At 36.6% G+C, this 20,736-nt stretch overlaps 2 protein-coding genes across 6 annotated transcripts in view; both read left to right on the top strand.

Annotated features, from left to right (window-relative positions):
- LOC100889933 (choline transporter-like protein 1) overlaps positions 1-7,838 on the top strand; it is a 30,211-nt gene extending 22,373 nt beyond the window's left edge. For 3 of the 5 annotated variants that reach the window (XM_030995649.1, XM_030995646.1, XM_030995648.1), the window contains exons 17-20: positions 682-786; positions 1,663-1,710; positions 3,327-3,391; positions 3,948-7,838. In XM_030995649.1, the coding sequence (XP_030851509.1) occupies positions 682-786; positions 1,663-1,710; positions 3,327-3,391; positions 3,948-3,990 (261 nt within the window). In that variant the 3' untranslated portion in view covers positions 3,991-7,838. The remainder of the gene's footprint in view (positions 1-681; positions 787-1,662; positions 1,711-3,326; positions 3,392-3,947) is intronic. The other 2 variants (XM_030995650.1, XM_030995651.1) reach the window with 2 other exon arrangements.
- Positions 7,839-8,694: 856 nt separating this feature from the next.
- LOC578885 (elongation of very long chain fatty acids protein 7) lies at positions 8,695-20,647 on the top strand. The gene is made up of 8 exons (XM_030996288.1): positions 8,695-8,838; positions 12,397-12,457; positions 12,794-12,981; positions 13,420-13,500; positions 14,512-14,568; positions 17,762-17,867; positions 18,914-19,050; positions 20,061-20,647. Exons 1-8 carry the CDS (start codon positions 8,836-8,838, stop codon positions 20,409-20,411), a joined length of 984 nt encoding a protein of 327 aa, XP_030852148.1. The 5' UTR covers positions 8,695-8,835; the 3' UTR covers positions 20,412-20,647.
- The last annotated feature ends 89 nt before the right edge of the window (positions 20,648-20,736 follow it).

The raw sequence follows: 20,736 nt of genomic DNA, 5'->3' as shown, positions 1-20,736 counted from the left end.
AAATCATAATAAATTTGACCGAGTCTTGGTAAAGTAACAAGCACTCACATAGAAAGCTATATATGGGACAACACACATGGTGTCGGGGCTAGTACTACCTTGATTTCCTTGTCTTTCTATGCTCATTACTCAGCCAGTATACATTTTCTTCCAAAATTGTTTGGCACATGCCATTTATTTGTAATCTTGAACATTCAGTGTAAGTTTCGTTTGATTCTGTGAGAATTTTTTTTTTTTTTTTTTTACCAGTACTGGAGTTTATCTTTAATTGTTGCTCGGAAGGACAACCACTATGGCTTGTGCTACCTAACAACATGGAATGTATGCAATTCCCATTCTTACTATTGAAAAACAATTATTTGTAACATGTTTATATGTAATCATTTTTCACGAGAAACATTTATGCATTAAATTTGATTACATTACGAAAATGATTTTGCACTTTCCATCTCCTACGTACCCATTCACCCCTACTCCTCATCCCCGCCCCCTTTATTTTGTAAATCCTGACCACGCCACTATTCTATCCTATTACAAATCTAATTTTCAAATATAAGATCATGATCTTAATGGCATGATGAGGGGTAAAGCTTACCTTGTCTGCTGAAATTTGTAAGCTTCTTCAGATACTTGTACTTCTTTTTTATAATGCCAATTTTGTTTTCCTCTTGTGTAATGCAGGAATTTGTGAGTAACAGCACTGATGCTATCGATGGCTTAGAGAACAAGAAACGAACAAGGGTGCCAACTGAAGAACCAGTCGAGACCAACACTAAACCACCACCGGTAAGTTTAAACCGGTTCAAACTGGTTTAAACAAGAAGAAAAAAAATCAAGCACCAATTTTGTCTTCAAAATCCATCAAACCATTGCTGTGATACTTATTCCTCTAATATTATAATCACCCATTTATTTCTGAAAACAAAGCACTATTTTTTCCTATTTCTTAAATGGCAGTCTTATCACCTTAAGATTGTAATGCACAGTGTTGGTACAGGGGGTCAAAATTGATTTCCTTCATTTTCTTAGTATTGGATACACCTATAAAAACTATTTATTCATGTGAATATATATCTCTGATGAAATCATTTTTGAACTACCTGAGTGTATTGTCCTATTTAATACAAGCACTGTATATAACTTTTCATTTTGAATACACACTAAAAAAAAATGCACTGCTTTTCATGTACATGTATATATGTACTTTTATTGTTTTGAACCGTGATATGGTTCTCATAATGAATGATCAAAAGAAACTCAGTGAATGATGTGAAAATGAGAAATTGATATCATGGGGACCTGGCAGGATGACGATTGACATTTTGTTTATAATTGCCATATAAATGCCCTCACGTTGACCAGAGAGTGGAGATGGTGCACATTGTGCGTAAATGAATCTAATGAACGTGGTAAAAATATCTGTAAAGTACGCCAAAATTGTATTTCATATTAAGCGCTACATGTATATAAATCCAGATTATTATCACTTTTATTATTATTATTTTTATTGACATGATTTGTATTTATTCATTGAGTCACAAAATGGTTTTTATTTATTGGATATCATAAGGAGGTTCACACTTGGCTAAAAAAAATCACTGTAGTTTAGAAATTAGTACACTTAGGTTCACTTACAATTCATCTCATAATTCTCCATCCTAGTCTGTTCCTTCTGATGCAGAGGACCAACCTGACTCTGCTAAACCTGCTGTAAGTTTCTCTCTCTCTCTCTCTCTCTCTCTCTCTCTCTCTCTCTTCCTTGTTCTTTTGCTTCTCATATGCTCTATCTTTCCCTCCGTCTCCCCCTCTCTCTCTCTCTCTTTACTTCCTTCTTGCTTTCCTTCTTGGTTTCTCTTCCTTTCTCTCTCTCTCTCTCTTTCTCTCTTTCTCTCTCTTCCTTTCTCTTTGTCTCTTCCTTTCTTTCTATCTCTCTCTTTTTCTCTTTCTTTGTTTCTTTCTCTCTCTTCCTTTCTCTTTGTATTTTCCTTTCTCTCTCTTCCTTTCTGTCTCTCTTTTTCTCTTTCTTTGTCTCTTTCTCTTCCTTTCTCTCTTTCTCTCTCTTCCTTTCTCTTTGTCTCTTCCTATCTCTTCCTTTCATTCTCTCTCTTTTTCTCTTTCTTTCTATCCTTCTCCCTTTCTCTTTCTTTCTCTCTGTCTCTTTCTCTTCCTTTCTCTTTTGCTTCCCACACACTCTATCTCTTCCTCTGTTTCTTTCTATTTATTTCCTTTTTGCTTTCTCTTTCTTTCTATTACCCTCTGTCTTTCTTCTTGTTGTCTCTCCCACTCTTTCCTTCTATCACTCTCTTCCTATATGAACACATATTTCTTATTTTCTTTGTGTCTGCCTTTTTTATGCTCTTCTATATATATATCTCACTTAATACTCTTTGTTTGCTCACCCTCTTTCCTCTCCTTCTTCTACCACTCTCTTCCTTTATTTCTTTTTATAAAAATATTCTTATCTGTGTCTGTCTCTCTTTCACTCTCTGCTTTAGCATGTACAGTGTATCTTTATCTCTCTCATATCACTCTTTACCCCCCCCCCCCTTTTTTTCCCCCAACCCTCTCTCTCCTTCCGACTCTCTCTCTATTTCTACCTCTTCTCTTTTCTATTTCTCCGATTCTCTCTTTCCCTTTCTCTTCAGTGCATGGATAATGCAACATCCTCTATGAAACTTGCATGTCCAAGTCATTTATTTTGATGATTAATATATTAGAAAAAATTATATAATATGTCACACAGTTTTGTGGAAGAACTAATTCTAACAACTTCTAGACATGATGATGAGTGGTAGCAACCTGTCACAACATCCAACTTTCTTGAAGTTACATCATTATCATCATCATTACCATATAACCCATTGCATTTAGAAGGTCATTTATAAAGTTGTGTTTAAATCATATGTTCCCTTTATTAGCTCATGGTAACTTTGTCAAAGAGCTAATTCTCTTCACAGTATTGATAAAGAATATGAAAATTAAACAAAATATTCATGCATGCATAATGTATATATGAAAGAAAATCATGATCATGTATTCCATTTGAAAACAGTTTTGTTTCTCCAAATTAATAGCACAGTTCGGTTTATATTTACTTGTATAACACAACATTCCCTTTTCTCAATATTTACTGACCTATCACACTTCATTTTAGTATTTAATATAGATTTATTTTTATCCAGGGTCTTCATTCTTACTGGTATTCATTTCTGCCATTCATTTTCAAATAATTATCTGTCTTAACCCACACATTCTTCATTTTGTTTGCTTTCATTTGAACTTACATTGGTATACTAACTCATCCTTTCATGCATGCACTACTCCAGACTGAACTACTTTCTTCAGAGGAGCCTGCACAGCCCACACAGGCAGAAAATGTAGAAATCGAGGTGTAAGTCTTACATGTCAGTGCACAGTTCTAATATGCGTGGCTTTAATTACCTGTGACTTTGCGTCTAATTGTGTTATACAATGTCTGTAATATATGTCAAAAACAGGAAACACAGTGCTTTGAAATTCACTTTCTAAAAAAGCACTGTGTAGAACTGTAGACATTACAAAATCAATATCTTCCTGTCTACTGGCCCGATCATAAGATTTCTTTTTTATACTCTAGAAGAGAGAGAAATTTATTTGTACAATTCTTACATGTTTATATTTTGTATACAGCTCTCACAAGGCTAATTATTGGAAGTAGTAAACAGTTAATGTGCATGAGCATGTGATTTTTTTTTTATATCACGCTTGAAATTTGGAGAAATAACAAACAAAAAATCTAGTTTATTACATATATATAACTCATGAGCTCAGGGGTAAAATGACAAGAAAATTATTGAGGCATGTTGTTGATGATTGTATGATTATAATATTTACATGTATATGGAAAATGCGCTATATAAACACATTATAATAATTATCATTACTATTACTTTGTCCTTTAATTGCAGTCCTGAAGCAGATAAGGAAGGAGCCTCCCCTGTGAGCGTATAATACCAGCCATTTCTACTGGACGCAAACCGCCCTCTATCAGCTCGACTGAAGCAGGGGGAGCTTTTATGCCTCTGTTAGGAAGTAGCCGGAGGCATTATTTTCTTTTAGTTTTCTTCGCCCAAGCCTCCTTGCACAACCAAATCAATGGATTTGCATCAATTTATCTTAATTATTCAAACCATTTGGTCACCATTTGGTCACAAATCACAAGAAATTGTGACAAGTCCAAGGTATTTTTTCGCTTAGCTTAGGTTACTGATCACTTCCAGGATTTTAGTTTATCTGGTGATCTTATTGAATTAAGCAGTTGACTCCTGAATTCTCTCACACCCATAGGCTTTTATACAGGAGCCACTAGGTTCCAGTAGGCAATGGGTTCCTAGCTGTACTACAACTTTGATCGGAGTCAGATCAATTATGAAGATGAAGATGATCATTTAATGTCAATTTAGTTTGTTACCCCGTAATATTTGGTAACGTATGTCACACAAAACAAGTTATGAACATCATGGATATTAATTTCCTGGCATTGTATGCATTTTTCTGTGAAATATATATTTTTCAATCAAATCTATGACCATGAGCCATGATTAGTATGGTATACCACACCCAATAAGGCTTTCAAATGACAATAAACCTGATGGAAATAGTTGAAATCACTCTGTTGTTGAGATATTTGAGTATGAGTATATCAATTCACAGGGTATATTTTAGAAGTGTCTTGCCCTCCCCCTATTTCAATTACCCCAATAGTGTGGATTTATATGTTAATTAATCTAGATTCTGAAGTGTGAAATTTACATCATGTATGTGTAATTCTCTGCGTAGTGAGGCTTTATATTTTTATGTGCGGTAGATGACACATTAAGAGGCTATATAAACTGTAGTTAACAAGGGTATTATAACCATGTTATATTTACATTTAGATTGATTTCAATGTATTTAAGTCGTGTAGTGCGGTTTCCCGAATTAGATCCAGTATTCAGGATAGAAAAGATTGTAGTTGTGTGAATGTGTTAAATGCACCAATGTTTACTTTACTAGTTCTTATGTTTTTTAAGTATTTCTTGGGTTTGGGTTTAAATTTTAATCATTTTGATTATACCAAGGATACAACATCAAATGAAATTTGAAATCTTTGCATCTGATAAACTAACTATACTAGCCTAGGTATCTTTTCTGTTTTCTTTTTGTTTGTAGTGCAATTTATATAAAAGAAAGGGGGAACAAATCTGCCATTTTTTTAAAGAGAATGTAAACTTATTGCACCACCTATTATTCCATGTTTTTAACTGCCTATACTGCAAATTGACATAAAGATTTACATATTCAGAAAATATTCATTTTTACATTCATATAGTGTGTGTTTGGAGCGAAAAGGGCATTTACTCCACTTAAAATAATAATAGTTAGTACTGTGGCGTAAAACAGACGATATATGATACATGTATATGTAATGATCAGAGAGGCTTTTTTCTAAATTTTTCCTATTTTATTATTGTCATTATTATTATTTATTTGGGAATTTCATACAAGTCATACATGCAACGTACATAAAGTAAAAATGTAATTATAATTTTGAGCTCCTCACCGACATGCGTTCAATTTTTCCAGTTATAGTAATCCGGAGCATGACATAATAACTTTTTCTTAAGGTCCCCTTATAGTTTTCATCCTTCTCGTGTTTCTTGTTGATAGAGGCTTATCAATTGCTGAACTTTTCTCACACAAGCTCATAGATGTGTAGTTTGCAATCTTACGATGAAGTCTATAGCAAATATTTCGTATATTATGTTCTCCGCCATTATATTTTGTTGCTACGTTTGTTGATATGTGTGTATTTTTGTACTTACCGCGTATACAATCCAGATGTTTGCTTCATTTTGTGTGTGATTATTTTTTTAATTTTGTGAATACTTATGGTTTAATATAACCAAGATAAAATTACCTTTCATTTGTTTTTCTTTTGTGAATACTTCTAGTTAAATTAAACCAAAATAATGCTACCTTTCAGTTGATACTACGCATAAATGTGTACAGAGGGGTTGGAGCTCAATTTCACCTGTTGTCTGGAGTGAATTTGTATACATGTGATCTCTGGAAGCATACAATTTCGAATTTAAGTATAGATGAATAGCCCTTTTGGACCTTTCTATAGTGGTCGGCTTACCGGTAGTAGGTTTTGTGGGGTATTTCATCCTCAAAGAAGGGCTCTGTTAAACAAAGTGTAGCAGTCGATAATCGTGATAATAGCTACAAGTTTACATTGCGCTTATATCCATCCCAGGGGATGCTCAAGGCACCAGAGAGTACCATATTTACCCTGGATTTTTAGTACAGCTGCCCTAAGGCAGTCGGTGCTGAATTCCTACTGGGTACCCATTTTCTATCCCTGGGTGAAGAGTGGCAAATGTAAATTAATGTCTTGCCAAAGAAATGGACTGATTAAACACATGATCAATTGATTATACTGAGTGCGATCAATTGCACATATCTGCTATTTCTAAAAGCAGAAAGAAATACATATACTTTATAAGTCTTGCCTGTGATGGGGGAATCATTGATTACTCCCCCCCCCCCCCCCCCCCCCCCCCCCTCCTCGCCCTTTGCTTTCCATCTTGTATCTCCAAACATTTATTTTTTGTCATAGACAATACAGAAGTGACAATTTTTGATGGACATAATAGAGTCAGATAGAATGATCTTATTTTGAGTCATAATAACCACAATTTGTGTTGAATTTGTTATATGTCTTTTTGTAATGTAATCTAGTTATATATATATTTGTATGTTTGGTACAATATGTTTGACTTGCATTTTGCAATAATTATTAATAGAATAGTTGAATTAGCTTAGAAAGAATGTATACTTATAGCTTTATTAAAACTTTAAAAGTGATAATATATTCCTATAAACTGTATCCTATTATTTGTATAACCATAATACTGAGCCTGCTAGATGTGGGAAATCATTATGAGAATGTAATATATAATCCTAGTACTTACACATGTATAACAAAAGTAGTAATGATCTCATTTAAATTGCATACTATTTAGCCATTATAATCATACAACTGGGTAGAAAAGTATATATTATAATGAGAACAGTGAGACATTGGTTTATGGTATAAGGCTATTTTTATGAGGATAGAGTTTTTCTGACAACTTCATTTAGGTGGTAGAAAATTGTATATTGTATTTAAGGAAAACAGTCAAATGTTGATCTACAATATCTATACAAGGTTGCCTTTTTATTAGGGTGGAATAGTAGTAGTTGCTTTGTTCTCTTTAGCCTGTACTTTGATAGAAGTGATGATTATAAAAAAATTAGGCATAATAATGATGAATAACATTGCAAGTTAACAACATCGATAGTACATTCATAAGATTTTTCTTCTCATGAAACTTATTCATTCTCAATGATTGCCTTTCCAATTTTTTGTTCATATTCTCTGTGCATTTTGGTGAATTTAACTCTGGTGCTTTGTTTTTACACATTAATCTCAATTTTATTGTTTTTGAAGTGTGTTTTCAATTCAGGAAGATGAAAAAATTATCATCGGGATATGCTTGTGCTTTCAATAGCAAATTTTTGCAATTTCCATTCTTCCTTATTTGAAATTGTTTGATAAAAGGGAATTTTCGATCAAACTTGTTTAATCACTTCCTTTTCATGTATTACATTATCTGTCGGTTAATGTTTTTTATACATCGACATGGTTTCCTACTTCTTTTGTATATACTTGCATGCATTTTTTGTGATACATACATGTATATGACTGGAATTAATTGTAAGTAAATGTGTAAATCAGGATACTCACTGGAATAAAGGAGAAAAATAAACTTGCTGATGCAGGTGTGATCAATTTTATTGTATGTGAAAGTATGACTGAGAAACAATATCATCAGGTAGGGGGGGGGGGGGGGTAATGGGATGAGAGGGAAATAAAGGATGAGAGAGGAGCGATATACTAAAGGGGATTGATTGAAAGAGCTATATAGGGTGAGAGATGTGGATGATTGACTGGAGGAAAGAGAGAGAGAATCGAGGATGGTGGGAGAGAGAATTAAGACAGTGTGGAGTGGAGGACCGTATGAGAGTGAGAGAGAGAGAGAATGATGATCGATGGAAGGAAGAAAGAGACAATTTAAAAATGGAGATATTAACATACTGAGGGAGAGAGAGAGATCAAGACATCAAAAAATGAGGACCTAAATAGAGAAGTTGGGATGCAAGGGAGACAACGGGAGATTGGAACTTAAAATAGTCATTTGGAAGTGCTATAGGTTGTCGAGGTTGATGATCTATTGAAATAATTTGTCACATTTCGGATTGCAATTATGCATACATAATTGTCAACAACTTTATGGTATATATCGTACTTAAAAGTGCTCAATTAGGCCGGGTAACAATTTTACAAAACTATGATCGAGTACATTGTGAAATACCCGAATTGGGTGTGAATTCGAGGGAAAAACCATGCGAAATCCCGATTTAGGGTGTATTTTGGCTTCAGAAGCAATCCTCGTTTAGGGGGTTGTCTGGAAAACCTGCATTTCGACTGAGACCCCATGGTTACAGGCGCGCGACAACTAGGCCATATATGTACTTGAAAAATGGGCCATGCTCACAGAACTGCACCACATAAAGCACATGTCTACCAGGCCTAAAGCTCGCTAGCGGAGCATGACGACGACCCAGCTGTACATATACGTTGTAGCATAGCATGGCACTCCCTGGATGGATCATGGAGAGCACATTGATTGGACCGCCCTTTTTAGTTTTATAAAAATAATTTCTCACAGTGACAGACGGTACTAGGTACATCTATCCAAATTAAATTACATGGTACGTATTGTGGCATCTTAATTTCGATCTTGAGAGGAATTTGTAACCCAAGTTAATGTGCTGGCAAAGCACGAAGTAAATATATTTTGTTGTAATGTGAGCGCCGACTCGACTGGGAGTGAGGCCGAGAGTGCTGTACTAGCATGCCGACGCCACGGGCTAGGCATGCGCTATGCGTGTCCGGCGGCTCGATAGCGTCAATCTCAAGCTGCGCTTCCGTAGTCAAGCGGAGCTGATAAGTGATAGAGATTGGAAGTGTACAACCTTCTATTTTTTCAAAGTCAAAACACAAAACATTTTGCGTCAACCCAATCCAGGCCAGCCAGGGGTGGTATTCTGAAAATTGTTGTAAGTTTTTTAATTTTCTTATAATCTTTCGGACAGAACAAAGTGAGGCGCTAGTTCAGAAGTCTACCGGTATCCAAAAAATATGACCCGTAACTCCGGTGTTGTTGTTGCGATTAATGGCGTTTCCATCGTCATTCGATGATTTCCGCCAGGCATTGTGAGAGGGCGTAGTTACTGGTCCTCTCTTAATACTTTTACTGTTGGATCGACAATAGCCTAGTGGCGTTGTGTTGTGCAATTAACAATGTCAGTAAATTGTTAGTAGAGTAGAGTCTCCGGTTTGCGGCATCGCCCGGTTTGCGGCCAGGGGTATTTGTTTTAAAAATAAAATGAATATGACTCGATAATAATCATTGAAACCTACCGTGGATTCCACAGTAAGTTCTGCTTTGCCGAAAATGTCCGTAGCAGGTGCTCCTGTCGGTACGGAGTATCCGTCAGCGATGTCGGAAATCTACGGCACCAGTCGCCGATGAAAATTCCAGCAGGTGCTAACTTTTAAGTTAAGAGATCGAGGCATGACTAGATCAATATTGTAGCTCTATTTGTCCGATATTTGTCCGATTGGAGGTGAAATTTGATGTTTTTGTGGAAGTATGATGGCTGTGGTCTGTCTCCTATCGCAGATATTTTGATTGTGCCACCGCATGGCCAGTTGCATGGGGTGGCCGCAAACCGGCACGTAATTACGTGTTTTTTCTGGTTTGCGGCGGGGGGTGTTAATACACACATAACATGCGGGATCGTGTATGATGGTATGTGTGCTGATGTGTGTACCCGCTATGACCCGATAGTTTCTAGTAGTACTTACCCCCGGATGGGATGATCCATTCGAGAAAAAGGTGAAATTGTTTAAAACTTGACAAATTTACCGTAGCAACAGATAAACATGAGAATTTGGGTTACCCGTAGTAATTTGGTACATGCTTTCATCGTGACGTAGCGCATAAAGCTTTGTGACGTACGCGTGCCGCAAACCGGTAATGCGTGCCCGCAAACCGGGGAACTCGAAGCATTTCGAAACGTGGTCAATGCTGACCACGCTGTGGGTCAGTTAGGTTATTTGTGACTTCTATTTAATAAGTAAGTATATGGACTCTTTATTGAGGGTATTGAAGTATTCTGTGAGTATTCCAATAAAAATAGAATCGGCAGTTCCCGCCGATCGGCCGCAGACCAGAGCCACTACTCTAGTTATTTTCTGTAGACTATTGTTATTCGGCTTGTTTTTTTCAAGAATTCATTAGGAAAGAAAGGATGAAGTGGTTGAATATTAGTTGCGATCAGTTCATTACATTAGGACGTTATTTTAAAACCTCTCTCCGTATAATGAAGCAATTTGTACAATTTATACAATGAAGCAATTTATACCGAGGATAGTACCACTGTCACCAATAGATAACATAGCAAAACGTAGACAGAAATAACCGTCTGATTGGGTCATTTCTTTAATAAAATTGACATTTGTTGACATTCCCCAATACAGACGGCAACCCAGAGATCTCGTACCGTGGGGGTAATTTAGAGCCACAGCGGAACAAAGTTTCGTTCCCGACATTTCTCCCCCGATTTTCTTTATTTAGATTTAATTTTCTGATTTCTAAATCAGATGTAAATTAGGTCGGTATATATACCTCCTAATTAGTTTTCAAAATTTGCTAACCTATTATAGAATGTGAAATTTACGGACTTACTTATTATGAGTTATCCAATTTTATCTCAGAACCGCGAAGCAGTACGTTCATGCATTCGAACTATTACCCGGCGGCCGATATATTTCCGGTTCAACCTACCAAAACATAGACCGAATTTTCTGTCTCTTTCGTTTGTTAGCCTCTTATTGGGGTAGGGTCGGCCGGCTCTCTCTTTAGAGACGGAAACCGTCTATATATACACATTCCCTTGATAACGCCACGGCCATTTCAGGTCGTAGCGTTTTGCCCCCAAAATCCCCCAAAATGTCATTTTACCTCGTGTATATCCAAATGTAAATTAGGCCTAGGCTATAATACATCGGTTCCACTTACTAACTTGATTGAAATAATCCGTTTAATGGTCCCTTTTAAGGAAATTATGGGTCAAAATCGACGTCCATGTTGAAAATCTTGCAAGCCGTGTTAAACTCTCGCTGGCGGGAGTCATCTAAATCAATCTCATCCCTTCTAGTCTACGCCGAAGGCAAAAATGATTATGAAGGAAAAACTGTGATAACGCCATTACGAACGTGTAGATGGCGCACGGGGGCTCTTTTTTTTTGGAAGAGCCCCCGTGGACAAAAAATTAATTTGAGCCCTGTACAGTCCCGATAGGCCATACTTCAGTCTCTATAATCTGAGGTCTAGTGGAGCGAGACGTAGTCTCAGTGGAACAACCGACGATTAGAGAGACTGAAGTTTTCGGTCTAAGCAAAACGCAACTAATACTCGATAAATACCGGTGTGGATATACCTTACTAAAACATACCCAAAATGAAGTAAATATTCATCAAATGTCCAAATAAAGGTCATGATTTAAAAGTCCATATGTTTGCTACCTGTTTCGTGTCAATTTTCGTATCTTTTTCAGAGTATTTTTCCTACATGTATTTCCTTATTTTTGCGAACGTATCTGTCCGCGTGTACGAAGATGATCCTCGTTTATGCTGACGATCCTGATTAATGCCACGCCTATATAAATGCTATGGCCTATTCGATGTTTGGCAGATTGTACATAGACAGGATGTGCAGAAGGTTGTTCCACATTCCGATTACCGGTAATGTAAACGGCATAAGGCAGCTATGGTGAAGCGTAAGAAGTTGTCCAAGGGGGAAAAGTTTGTTGACATGGAATTGAACACTGATCGGTTGAAGATTAGTAGTAAGGAGGTACACAACTTCATTGGCTACACTTCTGGGAATCTCTTTTGAAAAGGTGGAGTTAAGCTGTATTAAGTTTAACTAGCATATATACTTCGTGAAAGTAATCACACCAGTCCCTAAATTCTAAGAATGCAGAACAAATTTCCAGAGTCTAGTAGACAAAGGAGATGTCTCGCGGCACCCTGGTTGAAAAACGGAGGTGTACACACTCGCAGTACATGCAATGGTGCATGGCTGGCCTCTCTGGTGTAATTCAAGTCTTACGCAAAGTACTCCTGCAGGTTAATGCGTTGTTGGAGGACTTATATGTTTATATTTTTGTTTGTTTTTGTTTTTACACATCTTTCTGCAGATGGCTCAAATTATTATGGAATACATTCAAAGATGGGATCAATTAGTTGAAGAATATAAAGGTGAGTGGTATTTAAAAAAATTAATATATATATATATTTTAATTGTTTAGGACTAGTTGGAGAAGGTCTATTCTCTCTTCACCTACCCTATGTTAAAATATCTTAAATCAGTCAAATATTGTTTTCATGAATATTGTATTTATTAGTTTTGTAAATTCCAAAGCATCAAGTACAAATTATTTAAAAGGCAAAATAGACTTTTTTATATTTTGATCAGGTTGTACTGAGGAATTATTAGATTCTTATTTGCAATGCATGATAGTTGGACTAAGTTGGTGAATTTAAGTATTGTATGCATTTTGAACATTTTAATAGTTAATATTTGAATCTGTTCAGATCCACGGGCCGATGGCTGGTTATTGATGGACAGCGCCTGGCCCGGTTCCTTCATGGTCCTGGCCTATCTCGTCATCGTATGGGTAGGACCCAAGCTGATGGAGAAACGACAACCCTTCCAACTCCGAGAGGTCCTTATTGTTTACAACTTTGCAATGGTGCTACTATCTCTGTACATGGTGGTTCAGGTATGTTTGCATTTGATTTGATTTGATTTGTTTTAATCAGATCACATTTGTTAAAGAAATTAAGTGTCCACAAAGACTAAGATCGAATTTAATTTGGACTTAAAGTAGCTGTGCGAAGATTTTAAAGACTAACTTTATTTTCATTATTGCAAAGGTGAAACTTTGATTGGAAAATTTTATCGAAATGCAATGCTCGGTAACATTCAAAGTAATGATTATTTTCAATTACAAAACGCTTAAATACAGCCCCAGCATAGCACCTGAAGAGCTCTTCGAACACTGCTGAGATGTGTGACATTTACAATGCATTGACTTAGTAACTGAGAACTGCCTTTTCCAGGGACACTGGATCACTTTGAAACGGTGATATCTAGTTTTCAAGACCATTGTGCCTTACCCTTTCCAACAATTGACTATCTTACTTGTATTATCATGCAGTTTGGTCGTGGTGGCTGGCTGAACGGCTACACATTAGGCTGTCAACTCGTGGATTACAGCAACAGTCCAAAGGCAATGATAGTAAGTACACTAATTCTATGTAGAAAACAAGGGGACTGGTTCCCGGAACTCTTAACATCTCATACAAAGTGACGTTCCAGAATCAAAAGTCCCTCACTTTGCTGAAAAATTAGGAGTATTTAATAACAATTTTTATAAAGTATATCAATACGGCTGCTATCAAACTCAGGTTGCATGCAAATATTATTGGGGGGGGGGGGGGTGTCATCAGAATATTGTATTGTGGATCCTCTGTACCATAGAATGACTCTTTATGGAGCATCTTGGCATTATCAGTTAAAATTAAATTTAGCTAACTCTTTATAGTGGTATGTATTTTATGAATTGGTATTTTTCTTGTAAGTTGTGATCAAAATTGCCCAGACTCCTTTTTTTCTTCTTCAATGGCTTCGTCACCGGACTGTCTCCTCCCTCTCCTTTCCCCAACCCTTCCTGTCTCCCTTTCCTTTCACTTTTCCATCTCTTTTGCCTCTCTCTCCCCCTTCCCCCCTCTCCCCTCTCCCCCTCCCCCCCTCTCCCCTCTCCCCCCTCTCCCCCCTCTCCCCCTCTCCCCCTCTCCCCCTCTCCCCCTCTCCCCCTCTCCCCCTCTCCCCCATCATCCTCTTTCTCTTCTCCCAGTCTTTTCATATCATTTCCTCCATCTTCCCCTATTCCTCTTTCCTCTACTCCTGGTCTTTTCTCCTCTTTACTCCCCTCTCTTTCTCTTGACCCCTCTTTTTCCTCTCTTCCTCCATCTCTCTCTCTCTCTCTCTCTCTCTCTCTCTCTCTCTCTCTCTCATTGTGATTATTAATTTAATCTAGTTGGCTGTAACTGTAAAAGGCCTCTTGATCCTATTTGTTCTTATAATTTAGTCTTGTCTGCAAACTATTGTTTTCAACACAACTATTTGTTTGGTGCAGCTAAGATAGTAGCATGTCTTCAGTGCATGTGTCTGTAAAATGACAAACTACCCCTGAAGATAAAGATAGTGATAATCAACTTGAAATACTCTTCTTTGTTTCTATCTTTAGATGTTGAAAGTCTGTTGGTGGTTTTACTTCTCCAAATTCATTGAGATGTGGGACACGGTAAGTCAATATTGATATTAGGAATGTCCATGTTTGATTGAATGGAAACTTTGAACTCTAGATACTTGACCATGGTCATTTGTCATTCACATACTTGACATATACTGGTATACTTCTGTTGTACAAGCAGAGTTTGAAATAGCAGTGTCATAGTCATGCATTAAGGTTTCTCCTTTGATTTTGCATGTACTAGTTATAGATTAATGCTCGCACACACTGTATACATGTACATGTAGAACAGATGTTATAATATCTATTCATGAAGGTCAACAGAAAGTGAAAAGACAGAAGGTGTGTGTGTGGGTGTGTGTGTGAGAGAGAGAGAGGGGGGGGGGGATAGATGGAAGGACTGACGAACATACAGCTAATCACATTCATACACATATGTGTGATGAATTTCATTAAGAGCATACCTCAATTGGTTTCATACGCACAGTTTGATGATTCAAGTTTTTACCAATTTGTTTTCTTTTTCTGCATACCTGTACTTGTTCCAGAGACATATCTCATGTGAAGGTGTATTTCTTCGTTATACACTCTTTAATAAGGGATACTTTTTGCTAGTCTTTTAAAATTGAAGTAAACGAAGAGCTGCTTGCAAAGGAAATTGTAAATAGTGAGAAGCCTGGTTTGCTTTTTATTAATCACTTTGACACTTGCTAACTCTTTTATCTCCTCCATCAGATTTTTCTAATTTTTTTAATTTTCTGCCTTTATGAAAACAAACTTATTTTGCAGGGTGGGTTTCTTATTGACAATATGACATGGTGCATGTATAATGTGGCCACAATGCATTTCACTGATTCCAGTCAAGGTCATAAGGTCAAGGTCATAAGGTCTAGGTAATAAGGGGATACTTTTTGCTAGTCTTTTAAAATTGAAGTAAACAAAGAGCTGCTTGCAAAGGAAATTGTAAATAGTGAGAAGCCTGGTTTGCTTTTTATTAATCACTTTGACCCTTGCTAACTCTTTTATCTCCTCCATCAGATTTTTCTACAATTTTTAATTCTCTGCCTTTATGAAAACAAAATTATTTTGCAGGGTGGGTTTCCTATTGACAAAAAGACATGGTGCATGTATAATGTGACCACAATGCATTTCACTGATTCCAGTCAAGGTCATAAGGTCAAGGTCATAAGGTCTAGGAAATGTGTTTGTCTCTGTGCATCCAGTCGGTCAGAGATCAAACCTATCATCCATTTTTGTCTTGAACGCATAGCTGGAGCTAGACATGTCATCTCTCCCCATTTGTATTTCGAAACTCCCAAAAGGGATCATTTTCACCCCCCTTTGTACAGTACAAGAAATAGCTTATTGCTTGTGATGGAAACATTGTAGACGTTCCCAATTTGTTTGATTGTTTCATGAAAACCAACTTGACTTTCTCTTGAGGGAATTAGATGGGGCATGTACAGGTGTACATGTATAATGCTATTACAGTCAAACCTGTCTGCAGCGACCGCCCAAGGGAAACACAAAAAGTGGTCTTTGTAGACAGGTGGTCTTTGTAGACAGGTTCCTTTAGTACATGTTTCAATGAGAAACCATTTTCAAGGGAAACAATAAATGTGCTTGTTGTAGACAGGTGGTTACTAAAGCAGGTTTGACTGTACAATGCATGATGTCTAACAATGCAATGCTTTATTGATTTCCTATGCATTCAGTGGGTCAAAGACGATCAATAATGCGTTGTGTCTCACCTTCGTAGCTGGAGTGATACTTGCCCCCCCCCCCCCCCCCCCACACTCTCCAAGACACAATGCACTAGTACTGCAATCACACTTTGCATGATTGGTGTTGATCTGGGCCCTGTTTCATAAAACATGTTATCGATAACAAATTACAAAAACTGTTATAAGCTACTGAAACTGTGGCATCTCATTGGCTAAGAGCAAATTTGTCTTGGAAATTTAGCATGTGTTATTGATAACAATTGGTATGAAACAGGGCCCAGTTCTGTCGGCAAACATGAGTTGTTGTTTTGTCATTCAAGGTCAAGCGTTCGTGCATGAAAAAAATTATAGAAACTTACATATGGAAGGTTGCACATTACACACAAGTTTGCTGTAGTATGTAATTTTAAAATGTGGTAGAAAAGACAATCACCATTATGCCCTCGCCCTTATTGATTTATTATTTCTTTCATTTTCTTTATATCTTATTCTTTGGGATGCTATGCTGTTATTCTTCATTTAAAAAATTGAAACTTACATGTACCTACGGAAGATTGCACATTACATACAAGTCTGCTGTAGTATGTGTAATTTTAAAATGTGGAAGATAAAGAACACCAATTACCATTATGTCCTTGCCCATATTAATTTACTCTTTCTGTCATTGTATTATTTTATACTTAAGAGATTGGCAATAAAAAAAGCATAAGTTACTATGAATCCAAGGATTTCATGAATTTTAGTTTAGAATTGGTTTAGCAGTATGAAGTGGGTATAAAGTAAGGAAACTTTTTGTATTACATGATGTAAGCTTGATAGCAGAATAGTCCGCTATAGTCATTATGCATACTAGCATAACGTTGGGAGGATAGTTTAAAGACCATTTCCATATTTTGTAATCCAATTTATGGAATATATTTCTTTGCTATTAGGTGCCTTGTTACAAGTTATTTCATTCACCAGGTAGAATAATCATATTTCAATAGTTGGAATGCAAATTGCATTGCATATTGCATGTTGTCTGTTAGGACAAGCCATACTATTTGTCCTGCCTAGCAACAACTAATAGATGCAATTCATATGCCGCCTATTGAAATACAATCAAGACTAAAAACCAGGTCTGGCTTGTTTGATTAAGAAACTACGATCAGTAGTACGATGAAGGTTATGGAGAAAAAAGCTTAACTATAATCATGCATGATTACCCGTAGACATTTTATACTTCTTGATTAGAGAGTTATTTTAAAAAAAAATCATATTTGCTGTGTAAAAAAAAAAAAAAAAAAAATTGTTTTTTTCAATATTTTTTTATTCTGATTGCAATTTTTTTTCTGGTAGAGGGAATGGGCAGGATACTCGATCCCCATTCAATACTGAGACAATCATTGCTTTAAATAACTGTTTTTGTTTTATTAGTACCGGTGCCTGTTTACTGTGAGTTCAATAAATTTGTTAAATGTTTCATCTAAAGTCTATTAATGTGATGTACATGTATATATTTTGTTTTCCTTTCATTCCAGTTCTTCTTTATACTTCGGAAGAAGAAGTCCCAGATCTCGTTTCTGCATGTCTTTCATCACTCCATCATGCCTTTCACCTGGTGGGTCGGAGTCCGATTCAGTGGAGGTAAGATCTGGGCCCTGTTTCGTAAAGACTAAGATTGGCTTTAAATTGGACAGGCCGTTGATGCCACTGACTGCTCTCATCATTGGTCTCTCAATTATGATCTTTAAATAATATTGTTTCCTTTAATAATGGACTATCAAAAAAGCTAAAAATTCAGTAGATTTGTGACCACAATTTACACATCCCTTTAAAAACCAATGCCAGGAATGGTTAGAGCAACTAGTGGCATGAACGGCTTGCCATAGTTAAGTCAAGCTTATAGTCAATCTTAGTCTTTGTGAACCTGTTTCATGAAACTTGATATCAATAACAAGATACAAGCTACTGTTATGAGCTACTGAAATCATGGCATTTGATTGGCTGAGAGCAAATTTATAGAAATTTAGCAGTTGTTATAGATGACAAGTTTTATGAAACGAGCCCCTGGACCCTGTTTCTTAAAAGGGGTTATAATAATGATTTGCTAAATAGTTTTAGAGGGCTTACCAAAACTGTACATGAACTTTAACAATATTGGTCCCTCCAAAGAATGCAATCACATATATGTACAATATTTTTGTAATGTCAGATTTGATACATACAATGTACATGTACATCTTTGTGAAGTGCCTTGTGAAGGATTATTTTCATTCACCTTGTACTCTTAATTTTATTTTTATAGTCAGACTATCAAACGCAATAAATTTGTTTTGTTTCTAGATAAATGGAGAGATGTGCAACTGATGTAACAATGTTTATTTTACTGATATGTCAAAAAATGTACTTTGTTTGAATCTATTGTTTTAATATTGCTCAAGAATGATTGAATTTTTAAAAAAATCAATGAAAAGAAGACAAAAAAGAATGCAATTTGCATACATTATGTGTTGTCAGGCAAGCACAATGTTTGTCTGACCTAGCAACAACTAATTTATGCAATTTGCATACTAACTATTGAGGTACAAGAATTACTAACAGGTGAATATAATAGCTTATTGCATTGTATATTAAGATTTTAAAAACATTTTGATAATGGTCTCTCGATTTTCCATTTAATTCCTCTCTAGGCGGACTTGGAACGTTCCACGCTTTCTTGAACAGTTTCATCCACTTCTTGATGTACACCTACTACGGCCTTGCAGCGTTTGGCCCTAAGATGCAGAAGTACCTCTGGTGGAAGAAATACATGACCAAGATGCAGCTGGTAAGAGGAAGGAGATATTCTTAACCCGTAGCAGTTAGGAGTTTTCTCATTTTCTAAGTTAATCAGTTGTCCTTCCTCAAATTGGCAACTATTAATCTTATCTCCCCCCTCCTCCCTCCGATTAAAAAAAATAATTAAATACAATATTTTTTAGATGAACAAATGTCAAAGAAAGTTACAGAGTTTTACCTAAAAATTGCCAATTTGTACATGAAAGTAATGGTTTTATATTTAACACTGCGTTGCCGATTTAGTTACAATTAAATTGCTTTTATTTGAAAATTGCACAGCTTACTGCATTGGAAGTAGACTTAAATTTTCTGTGACCTTTGCTCTTTCTGCTTGTGTATAATGTGTAGTTCCTAGCAATCTGGATCCAAAGATAATGCCAAAACATCACTTACAGGAGACACTGGGCTATACACTTGTACCATGCATTCATATAAAGTTTAGAACTAACAGATGGTGAATACACATTGATATACTTAGCCTTACGGGCTTGGTGATTCATCAACTGTGATATTGATATCACCAAGCCTTACTTGGCATGCGTCCACCTGTGTGGAGAGCCATATAAACTAAAACACAAATGTTACGTAATCACCTATTCCCACGTTATGAACCTAAGTACCGGAGGAGTTCGCTTAAAAAAATCTTCTTTTTAGTCATGCAACACAATTTGAAATTGGTGAACAAACCATCTCGAGTGGAATAAAATTTGTCCAGTTCATGTTTTTATGAACTCAAAGCGCACAGCAAACAGTGTACCCATACCGGTATCTATATGTATTAACGTTAAAATTAGCCACTATGAAAACCCTTTTAAGACTGGTATTGGGCTGTGGTATTAATAAACCTTGCACTGTAAGTGGTTAAAATCATCTTGAATCCTTTGGTATGTGTATTCCACGATACACACGATCTGGCACCGGAAGATTATTTATGTGACTTAATATACATGTAACAATTTTAATAATTCAATTGCTTTTTTTAATATCCTTGCACCACAGATCCAATTTACAGTGGTGTTAATACACTTAAGCCAGCTACTGTTCATTGACTGCGCGTACCCCAGCATCTTTGTGTGGATCGTAGGGAGCTACGGATTCGCCTTCCTCGTCCTCTTCCTCAACTTCTACATGCAAGCCTACATCCGCAAGGGCCAAATGGCAGCATCCCAACCCCCAAGGGCAAGGTCTCCCAGAATGGTGAATCCAAGGTCGCGTCCAACGGTGCGACCAACGGTGCGTCCAATGGCGATGCCAGAAACGGCACCAAGACGGATTCCAACAGCAACGGCTATCATAAATTGGATTGATGTTTGCTTTGAGTTAGTTTTAGGGGTGCAGGACATTAGTTGACTTGTAGGCCAAGAGATCAGGAGACTGATGGATATGGGCCCAGTCTTATAAAGATTTGTGATTGATTCTTATCAACTAGGTGTCGTGGCGTGCGCCTGTAATCCAGCTAGCAATTGAAGGTACAAACTGATTCAGCAAAGGACGCAGGTTCGAAATTGAGTCACGTCTTTCGTATGGTGATGTTTAAAGGTTGGTCCCCAGACGGAAATAATCATATCTGATTGATACACGTCTGTTAAAACCCAATACACCCACACACACCCTAATCAATTGCAAGTTTGCATTCTCCTATCTCGTTTGTAGTTACATAGTTGCGTTTGATATC

This window comes from Strongylocentrotus purpuratus, unplaced genomic scaffold (genome assembly GCF_000002235.5).
Source record: "Strongylocentrotus purpuratus isolate Spur 01 unplaced genomic scaffold, Spur_5.0 spur5_scaffold_3, whole genome shotgun sequence".
NCBI classification, from domain to species: Eukaryota; Metazoa; Echinodermata; class Echinoidea; order Camarodonta; family Strongylocentrotidae; genus Strongylocentrotus; species Strongylocentrotus purpuratus.
Note: the sequence above shows the minus strand (reverse complement) of the source record. Positions and strands in the feature narration are given on the sequence as shown.

What these genes read in the sequence shown, in the direction of transcription:
- LOC578885 (XM_030996288.1), top strand. An exon ending in TCATTGAGATGTGGGACACG is followed by an intron (nt 14,569 to 17,761) that starts GTAAGTCAATAT and finishes CTTTCATTCCAG; the next exon opens with TTCTTCTTTATACTTCGGAA. An exon ending in ACATGACCAAGATGCAGCTG is followed by an intron (nt 19,051 to 20,060) that starts GTAAGAGGAAGG and finishes CTTGCACCACAG; the next exon opens with ATCCAATTTACAGTGGTGTT.